General features: G+C 40.3%; 1 protein-coding gene across 8 annotated transcripts in view; it reads right to left on the bottom strand.

The window, feature by feature from the left end:
• Positions 1–485: 485 nt before the first annotated feature.
• usp38 (ubiquitin specific peptidase 38) overlaps positions 486–10,089 on the bottom strand; it is a 20,361-nt gene continuing 10,757 nt past the window's right edge. Inside the window, exons 7-14 of one of the 8 annotated variants that reach the window (XM_027145969.2) lie at positions 9,437–9,630; positions 9,233–9,326; positions 7,401–7,507; positions 5,769–7,032; positions 4,327–4,341; positions 4,184–4,230; positions 3,986–4,088; positions 486–3,238 (exon numbers count right to left, since the gene is read on the bottom strand). In XM_027145969.2, coding sequence (XP_027001770.1) covers positions 3,062–3,238; positions 3,986–4,088; positions 4,184–4,230; positions 4,327–4,341; positions 5,769–7,032; positions 7,401–7,507; positions 9,233–9,326; positions 9,437–9,630 — 2,001 coding nt within the window. In that variant the 3' untranslated portion in view covers positions 486–3,061. Of the gene's footprint in view, positions 3,239–3,933; positions 4,089–4,128; positions 4,231–4,326; positions 4,342–5,768; positions 7,033–7,400; positions 7,508–9,232; positions 9,327–9,436; positions 9,631–10,089 lie in introns of all 8 variants that reach the window. The other 7 variants (XM_027145973.2, XM_027145972.2, XR_003440564.2 and 4 more) reach the window with 7 other exon arrangements.

Genomic DNA, 10,089 nt, shown 5'->3' with positions numbered 1-10,089 from the left:
TCTATCTATCCATCCATCCACCCATGTCTATCTCTCCATCCATTGATCTCTCTATCTATCTAATTATTCACCTCCTTGAACTTTTCCAGTGTGTATTGTTACGACTTGGAGCTGAAATGCTATTAACTGGGAGTTCTGTATATAACTATACAGAACATGATTAATTAATGCCTAATTAATGAATGTAATATAGATTATGAAGAAAGTTATGTATATATATATATATATATATATATATATATATATATATATATATATATATATATAAAATAAATTTGGCAATAGTTGTGATTGCATAAGTATTCACCCCCCTTGCGAGTTGTGGTGGCGTCGTACATCAGAGTCGACCTGTATAACTAAAACGTCATGTGATCTCACTATAAATACTTGTGTTCCTTGACGAATCCAGAGTTTGTCTGAGAACGTGCCTAAACAAACAGATGCATGAAGACCAAAGAGCGATCAAAAAGAATCCAGAATAAAGGTTTGGAAAAGTATCAATCAGTTTGGTTTTTATTATTTAAAAAACAAAAACAAAAACAAAAAACCCCAAACCTTCCTGAACATCCTGTTAAGGATGTGTTATTTAAAAATAAAAGCAATACAACACAACTATGAGCCTCGCCAGAGGCTGTCCACTAAAATTCCAAGCAGTTAAAAAAGGAAAAAAAATAATAAATCACATTCATTTCAGTTCTAGGTTGAAATGAGAAAAAAATATATATAGACATGTATTAAAATTCAAAGGGATGAATACTTCTTGCAACAGAACTATTGGGAACTACTTCTTTAAAAGAGGAAGACACTTCCTGTGCAGCTGGCATGCAGGCAGTGTTGCAATCAAATCTTACTAAAATTACACAAGGCAAAAGTTAATAAACTGTGTATTTATACGAGATGTCCTGCTGGGATCCATTTGTAAATCAGTGTAAACATTCTCAGTAGTTACATTATAATCGCACGTTTAGTTTATGTGTAACTAAAAAGATACAGCATGAGACTAAATCCTTTTTATTTTTTAAAGAATAAACACATTCTGCTAGTTTTCTCCACAGGATGAAACTCTATTTGCAGTTTGTAACTGTGGTCATTTCTACATTTTTATTATTACTATAAAGTAGACTCGGGTTATTTCTTTCACTTCCATCTTAAACTTCCTTTAATTTATAAAAGTTCACATAAAACACCACCGTTAATATCATTTAGTAAATTTCAGCCATTATGTCCTTAATAAATTACTGATCCGGATTAGAAGCAGCACTATACATGTTATATACATTCGAAATATTTATACATTTATTAAAATCAGCCTTTGCTCTTCGATGAACCTTTACTGGTAGGAAATAAAAACCACCAAATATTAACACCATATAGCTACACAAGGCTTTTTTTTTTTTTTTTTTTTTTTATAACCCAGTCACATTTTCCTGTAAAATAGTAAATATGTATCAAAAGGCACATAAAATCAGTTTAAAATCATCAGGAGAAAAAAAAATTCTCCCTGAAAGCGAAAAACGATGATAAAAACAGCAAAACTGCAGAAAAAAGAAAAAAAAAGAGAAGATTTAAATATTTCGGCATGCAAGATAATCTCTTCACACACACCCATTTTTTTTAATCTCAGTACAATTCAGTGATATTATTTTTGCTCTGTTAAAGTCTAGCTGGAATTCCTCAAAGAAAAAAAAATGTATTGCATCCTTCTGTGTAAACGTATTGCGACACGTTAGTTGATCCGTCTACGGGCTGTATGTATACAGGTGCGCAGCGGCACCTTCAGACAGGTAGACGGACGCCCGTTCAAGTATGGCGGTTCTGAGTTTGAGTGGAGAATGACAAGAAAAGAAAAAATATACGGGCACGGTGGCTTAGTGGTTAGCACGTTCACCTCACACCTCCAGGGTTGGGGGTTCGATTCCCGCCTCCACCTTGTGTGGAGTTTGCATGTTCTCCCCGTGCCTCGGGGGTTTCCTCCGGGTACTCCGGTTTCCTCCCCCGGTCCAAAGACATGCATGGTAGGTTGATTGGCATCTCTGGAAAGTTGTCCATAGTGTGTGTGTGTGCCATGCGATGGGTTGGCACTCTGTCCAGGATGTATCCTGCCTTGATGCCCGATGACGCCTGCACAGGCTCCACATGACCCGAGAAGTTCGGATAAGCGGTAGAAAATGAATGAATGAATGCATAATGCAAGCAAAACATGTTATGAAGATAGGAAGAAGAAAGAGGGAGGAAAATGGTAACACTGTATATAGAGGGACCTTCCTAACACATTCGTAAGCATTGCACAAAAAATTAATAACGCAACAGCTGAGGATTTGTGTCTCAAAATTCAACGCCATGAAAAACTTTTTTATTTTTGAAGTACGAAGTATATTGCTTTGTTTTTGAAATAAAAGAAAGAAGACAGAAGAACCTTTAGTTATCATTATAGCTCATTATGACTTACTGCGTTTGTCGTGTTTTGTACCGAAAGGTGTGTGGTGACGGTCTGCTTATCACTACGGCATTGCAGCTGCGTTTGCGTTATGAAGCGACATTTCGATACGATTTCCATTTTAATTTTTAACCCCATGCGCTTGAACGAATGAATGCACTCTTAATTCTTGCAATCAAACTGATCAGATTTGCATTTCTACCACTTAAGTCCTAATGTGAACCTTCTAGAGCTGTCATAACTGTGCTGTTGATAAAGAAATTAGTTTATTCCGTCTTGCGGTTGTTCTCTCTTCTCCCTTTCATGTAAAGACCCAAAATAAGATCAAATCTCTAGTGCTGATGTTTCATAAAAGTCCCCAGCATTTCTCTAAAAAAAAGGATTGATGCGATGTATTACAAGGGTCCTTGATGTTTTATAATAAAGTTTTACCAATGTGCATTTTGTTTAAACACTTTGCATGGAAAAAAACAACCAAAAAACACAACCAGGATATGTAGGTGATGGAGGTTGTGAGGTGTTTTTAAGTTATTGAGAGTGTCTGTATGTTGGATTCAGACAGAAGGAGGTCCAGTGTTGAGTGTTTGAGTCCAGTGCTCTGTTCAGTGTGAAAGCATCCCACTCTCAGAAGACCAGTCTGCTAACAGTGCTGAAGCCTCCTCCTCCTCCTCCTCCTCCTCCTCCTCCACCTGAGGGCCCGAAGCTCCCCGGTGGCTCGTTGTCATCTGAGCCGTTGGGACGGAACGAGCAGGAGGCCGAGGCGGCCTGGAGAGCACGAGCCCTTGCGTTAAGCTCCTGCTCCTGGGAGGAACAAAAGGTTTACAAAAACAGCTGATTAAAGTCTTACCAAGCCCTGAGTGTAGAGTACTGCAGGAAAGAAAAAGAAAGAAATAAAAAAAAAAAGTAAGTGCTTTTATAGGACCGTGTGCGAGGTGGGGTGCGAGTAGTCGTCTGTCCGTCCGTCCGTCAGTAACCCAAAAAAAAAACCCATCTGTTAGAGATAGGGCTCGTATGTCGCGCCAATTTTGCTTGCGGAAAGATGTTTGTCAGCAGTTCGTCAGAAACCAATAAATAAATAAAACAGACAAACTGCGACTTTGAGAGCATTTTGGAATTCCACGCGTGTCTTTGGCCGTGTAAGTGTTTCAAATGTCGCGCAGAGAAGAGTGCTTTTACTGTAACACTACATATTAAATCATCGCTCGTATACCAATCCCATGCTTGTATAAAGTGTTTGTGCACATTTAAGGCTTTACACATTATACTTCTCATTATACGCCGCTGTTTTTTTTTTTTTTTTTTTTTCAGGAAACGTAAGTTACCCCTGTCCTTCTTCGGGACAACCCCTCAGAACCGATCAAGGTTTGCTTTGTATGTATAGCTATAAAAATTTCCATTATTTTTAAAAAAGTTTAAAGAATTTTGAATGTTTTGAGACCTACAGAAAAATGTATGTACAGCTCTGCCTAATGTCTACGTTAGATATAATTACTTACATTGTTTAATATTTTATCTGTTCAGGACTCTGAGGAAAGAGACTTTGAGCACCTTCCTGTGGACGTTCTGACAGTCACCAATGAAGACTCTCCTCACTGCTCTTCTCTGTACATCTCTGTATATCTCTGTACATTCAGTCTCCGCTGCTACCATCCTAGAGGGAGGTATTGTTATGAATGATGTTAGGGACCTGCCTTTTTTTCTGTTTATCTCTTGTTCGGATTATCGTACGCGCTCCGTCTTCGTTACCCAAAGTGCGTGAAGAACACGTTCGACTTCATCCAGCAAATCTTGATCTGGGATCAAAGTCATTAGAACCAAAACTTGATAAATTAGAACCAGTTATTTGCCCGAATCAACGCATCTCGGATGAATAGGTCGAAATGACTGACCTGTGGTTCACATGGCTAATATTGAGATGACATCATTCATAACACAAAGCCATAGCAAAAAAACAAAACAAAAAAAAAAACACGTTTGTTCAGTTCTACTTTTTGATTATTCAGTATTTCTATTTTTTGAACAGCCTTAAAACATCTGTTATGATTTGTATTCTGTGCTATTTTCATCGTGTGCCATACTGTACGTCAACGGCTCACCGTATCCTTGTACTGACGTCAGACGATATCTTATGCTTACAGGCATTCGATTAAAGTTTGTAACACATTACAGGAAAGTATAGATGTTTAGACAGCTGACGTTTTCCGATCTAAATGTCCGTTGACTAATTCTGAGATGCTAGTTTAAAACATTTTGATGTTTAGAACAGGGTGGCAGTCATCCGACGAGTAGAAATGAGTTTTTTAATCTTGTTTGTTAATTCAAATGGACTCAATTGCTTCAGCTATTTTCTGCTGAATGGAGACGTGTGATTTTTACTACATGCCTTGTATTTGAAACTGTACATAACATTAAATAAGGATATTGGTTTTATTAATAAATATATTATTATTTTTATTATTATTATTAAGTAAACTTTACTGGTTCCATTCCGCAAATCGCAGATTCGGTTAAAGCTGGGGTGCATGATGTTTGAGAAATGCGTCAGAAAACTGAGTCGGGCCACCAAACAAAACAAACGTGTAGCCAGTGAGCAGAAAGGGGCGTGTATTGTCAATATGAAGCGGAGAGAGTGTTCAGTGCGCATGTGTGACATTAGCCGAAAGTGATTGAAACACTGACATACCACTGACTACCTCTGCCTCGGGCTCTAGTGTTGAACGCCTTCTTCGGCGTGAAACGGAGCTAAACCTTTTACGGTACAACACACAGTACTACAAATACACATTTGTATTAGCATAGTATTACTCATCGAGTTCATTTACTGATAAAAATATCCCCTCGGTGTTTGTTTTGGTGATTTCAAATGTCAATGTTGGCTTTCAAACATTGTGCACCGCACCTTTAAGTTAATAAAACTTAAATGGTTTAAGTACATGTGACCGAATACAGGTAAGGAATACTTTTAATATATTAGTAATTATGACTTAAATGACACTTAATATGATAAAGGTAAGATTACTTAGTAATTGAATGAAGTAAACTACTGAAATCCGCCCATTCAGACAGGTTTAAGGATCACCACCATCATACAGAAAAGCACATACATGGTAGAGAAGGTCATTTTTCACATAAAAGATGAAATAAAGAAAATCTTCACTCTTTTCCCATGCAACGAGATGTGAAGCGGCAGGGAATAGTGACGGCTTCGATAGGTGTTAGATAACAGGACAGAACAAAACTCCATCATCTCCTTCTACTGGTAGGTAGCATGTAACTATAGAGCTGTTAAAATAAAATAAAAAATTTCCTCTGTACTAATGAATCCACTCACCTGTAGGAAGAGTTTGTTGTCTTTGGTGATGGCATCCATCAGATCTTTATGAAGAGGTGGTTCCCCGTTGAGCCTCGAGCCGTTCACGGTAGCTCTCGAACCTCCAGCCTGTTCCCTGCCTTCTTCCTGCTTCCTGTAAATCAGAACGTAGGCCGTGTCCTTGGGGAAACGGCTCGTGATGTTCTGCACGGACTGGAAGTTGGTAAAGGTCACTCTGCTGTCGTTGAACAGGAACCATTCCTTGGAGTCTTGCCCTGCATGCTCCAGTACTTCCTGTGAAGCTCTTGAGCTCTCTGAAACGCTGACACCGGAATCTGAATCCGGACTCTTAAAAGAGGGATTGGTTGATGTACCGCTCGTGTTCCTGCTGTACGAGTAGTAGTGTCCGCTCTCTGAGGACATCCCAGAATGCATCACTACAGAACACAGAACGTAAGGTACACACCGCACCCCTGACCCCCAGTCCCTTCTCCCGCTCTCTATCCTGCTGTCTGTTACACCTTCAGCTTCCTCCTCTCTCTCTTTATGAGAAGGTTTCAGCTTCTTGGCCAAGTTCTCGCCACTGTCTGGAGAGTCCATTTGCACAGACTGCGGTGATGAAGAAGAGGAAAACGAGGACGTGCTGTGGGGTCGAACAGGCAGATACATGTGCAGTGGGGTGTCTACGTTGTCCAGGATTTTGCGTCGCACGTGGCACGTCGAGTCATACGAGAAGCGCAAAAGAGTAAGGATGAGGTACTCGGGGGCGGTTACCACGTGCATGGCTCTTTCTGCCCGCTGCAGGGAGCCACAGCGTTCGCAGAAGTAACAATTCTCCTTCTCCAGGATCTCTGGTGCCAGGAAATACTCGAGCAGATCTGACAGGGAGAGCACTGCCTCCGTCTTGGGTCTCTCCTCGCTCCGCTCATCCTTTGCGGTGCCTTCAGGGTTCTCGCTGCCGCCGTTTACTGCCCCCTGGTGGGACTGTGCGGTCGAGGAACCAGTCGTGCCCGTTGGGCAAAAAGCGAGAGAAAGATCAGTAAACGGTTCCTCTTTCTCAGAAAGACTGTGGCACTGCAGGCAGCGGATGCTCGTGGACAAACGTCCGCCAAACATCTGCTCCACCAGAGTCCGTGTATCACCCTCAGCGTCCACCAGTTTAGTCTGAGAACAAGACAGAGCGTTGGTCTGAGCTTGTGTATCGCCCGTACCCTCAGAGTCAGAGAACCGGATCTTAGGTTTGGCTGCCTGGAGAGCATGAAGAGTCTTTTCCTCCTCGTGCAGCCTTAATAAAACAAAACAAATGGATCTTAAAGATGCAGATTTCAGAAACTATGAAAATGTGTACTGGAGTATTAAATGTAACCAGACAAAATATCGGTCATGCGTCACGGTTTAAAAGTGACCTGCGTTAACACCGGCCATGCGATTTTATGATTTATAGAACCACATGAAAAACCAGAAGTTTTTTATTTGCGTTATTGTTAATATCCGCTGTGCTCAAGATATTAAAACACAGTATGTACTATAGGATAGTTCACCTGTATTATTCATTTGACTGAATCATATGTATAAAAAGGTCTACAAACAAATGGATATATCCTGGAAAAGAGGCTGTAAATAGACAGAGCGTGCTAAATATACCAGAGGTACCTGTCTAAAAGAAAGCGAAGATACTCAGAACAGTCCTGTTGGGAGCCCACGGTGAACCAGGGCGGCCGAGAGGCATCGAGAAAGCTCCTCGGTGCGTACGCTGCTCGCTGGTGTAGAAACAAATTCAATCAAAAACAACAAAATTAATAAAAAAATTGTTGATATACAATTTTACTGATAGCAGCTGCCCAATATGTTGGGCCAATACGGTTTCTTTTAGGGCTAAGACGTTACAGTATCTTGGACACGTCATATAACTAAAGGCTTTTAAATGAACGATTAATGTGGAGTTATAAAAGGACGTGTAGTAGCCTGAAATCTGCCTATGAAAATAGATCTATTTATACAGTGAGACTGCGGTAACATTACATATGAATATTTTGAAGAAAATTACAAAGCTATACCCACGTATGTGTGTGTCGTATAACCAATGAGTGTGATTATTAAAGCGACATTTATTTAGTGAATGTTCTTGTCTTCGAAGATTTTCTGCCGATTCGATCGTCATTCGTCCGTCTCGTTGCTTTAAACATCGTCGTCGTCTTTGGACATTAATTGAAACAAATACTACGAATAAAAAGCACTAACAGATAGACAGATAGACAGACTGACAGACATGGAGTAGATATATACAGTAAATAGGTAGAGAGACTGACAGACAGACAAACAAATAGACAGACAGGGTAAATAGGTAGAGAGATTGTCTGTATATTTATGTCTATCTATCTGTCTATCAATCTCTCTACCTAATTACTGTATCTATCTACTCTGTCTGTCTGTCCATCTCTATCTGTCTGTATATTTGTCTAAGTTTGTCCATCAGTCTCTCTACCTATTTACTGTACCTATCTTCTGTCTGTCTGTCTGTCTATCTATTTGTCTGTCTGTCTATCAGTCTCTCTACCTATTTACTGTACCTATCTTCTGTCTGTCTGTCTGTCTATCTATTTGTCTGTCTGTCTATCAGTCTCTCTACCTATTTATTGTATCTATCTACTCCATGTCTGTCTGTCTGTATATTTGTCTGTCTATCTATTTGTCAGTCTGTCTATCAGTCTCTCTACCTATTTACTGTATCTATCCACTCCGTGTCTGTCTGTCTGTTTGTATATTTGTCAGTCTGTCTATCAGTCTCTCTACCTATTTACTGTATCTATCCACTCCGTGTCTGTCTGTCTGTTTGTATATTTGTCAGTCTGTCTATCAGTCTCTCTACCTATTTACTGCATCTATCCACTCCGTGTCTGTCTGTCTGTCTGTCTGTATATTTGTCAGTCTGTCTATCAGTCTCTCTACCTATTTACTGCATCTATCCACTCCGTGTCTGTCTGTCTGTCTGTATATTTGTCAGTCTGTCTATCAGTCTCTCTACCTATTTACTGTATCTATCTGCTCCATCTCTATCTGTCTGTATATTTGTCTGTCTAAGTTTGTCTATCTGTCTATCAGTCTCTCTACCTATTTAATGTATCTATCTACTCTGTCTGTCTGTCTGTACATTAGAGACAGACAGACAGACAGACAGAGTAGAAAGAAACAGTAAATAGATAGAGGGATTGATCAGTAGATTTACTTTATTACTGTATTCGACTGCAGTAAAACATTATATTCTTTAGATGTAGAAATGTCTGTCAGTCTGTCTGTCTACGTTTAAGCAGTTCTGTTAAAGAAACCCATCTAAATAGTAAAAGAGGCATCACTAACACTGGAGGTGAGACTCAAGTGTGCTGAGGTGTCTTTACATTTCCAGTAGGGTTCACTGTCTGTTTAAAACTGATCACGAGTGTGTGGGGAAAATGTTTACAGATATCAACTGACGGAAGCCTACAAACCTGAGTATGTGCCAAGAAAGCGAAAAGCAGCTGCAGTTTCTTCATCAGCATCTCGGAGCCGTTCAGGTTCAGAGACAACACGCGTCGTCTAAAACTGAAAAAAGAAAAAAAAAACGACCAGATCAAGTCCAGCTCAGGTCCATGTGTGTCCCTGTTCTCACACACACTAGCAATCGGATGGTATAAAGCAAAAAGTAAACTCACTCTGTAGCCATGAACAGCACCTGAATGATGCTGTTTAGGTAACACGTGTTGCCCAAGTTCATCAGTCCGGTCTTCCCCGTCTCCGATTTGCAGGTAATCCTCAGCAGTCCAGAGGCAAAAGAGTTTGACTGCGAGGTCCAGGCACTTTGGTTCAGAACATACTTGATCTTCTCTTCACTGGGTTTAGGGAGATCCTGTAACAATATAAAGGTTTCACTGTCACTATCTTCAATATGTACGTGCTGCGGTGTAGGGATCAGGGATGAAGGTGAGCACATCACCCCTATTTTATCCTCATCACATTGGCTCCCTGTTACGTTTCTCATTGATTATAAAATACTGTTATTAACCTATTAAGCACTTAAGGGTCTCGCGCCACAGTAGCTGAGAGATCTTTTGCTTTTTTATGATCCGTCATGCCGACGTCCATCAAAAGGTGCAGGCTGTTTGGTAGTACCTCAAGTACAAAAGTCTCCACCAGCAGGGGGCAGAGCTTTTTCTCACAGAGCCCCACAGTTATGGATCAGCCTTCTAATTACAGTCTCACAGTCTCAGTATTTAAGTCCTCTCTCTCTCTCTCTCTCTCTCTCTCTCGCTCTCGTTCGCTCTCTCGCTCTCGTTCGCTCTCTCGCTCTCGTTCGCTCTCTCGCTCT

The sequence above is a fragment of the Tachysurus fulvidraco genome, chromosome 4 (genome assembly GCF_022655615.1).
Source record: "Tachysurus fulvidraco isolate hzauxx_2018 chromosome 4, HZAU_PFXX_2.0, whole genome shotgun sequence".
Taxonomy (NCBI): domain Eukaryota; kingdom Metazoa; phylum Chordata; class Actinopteri; order Siluriformes; family Bagridae; genus Tachysurus; species Tachysurus fulvidraco.
This window is presented reverse-complemented; position numbering and strand designations above follow the sequence as displayed.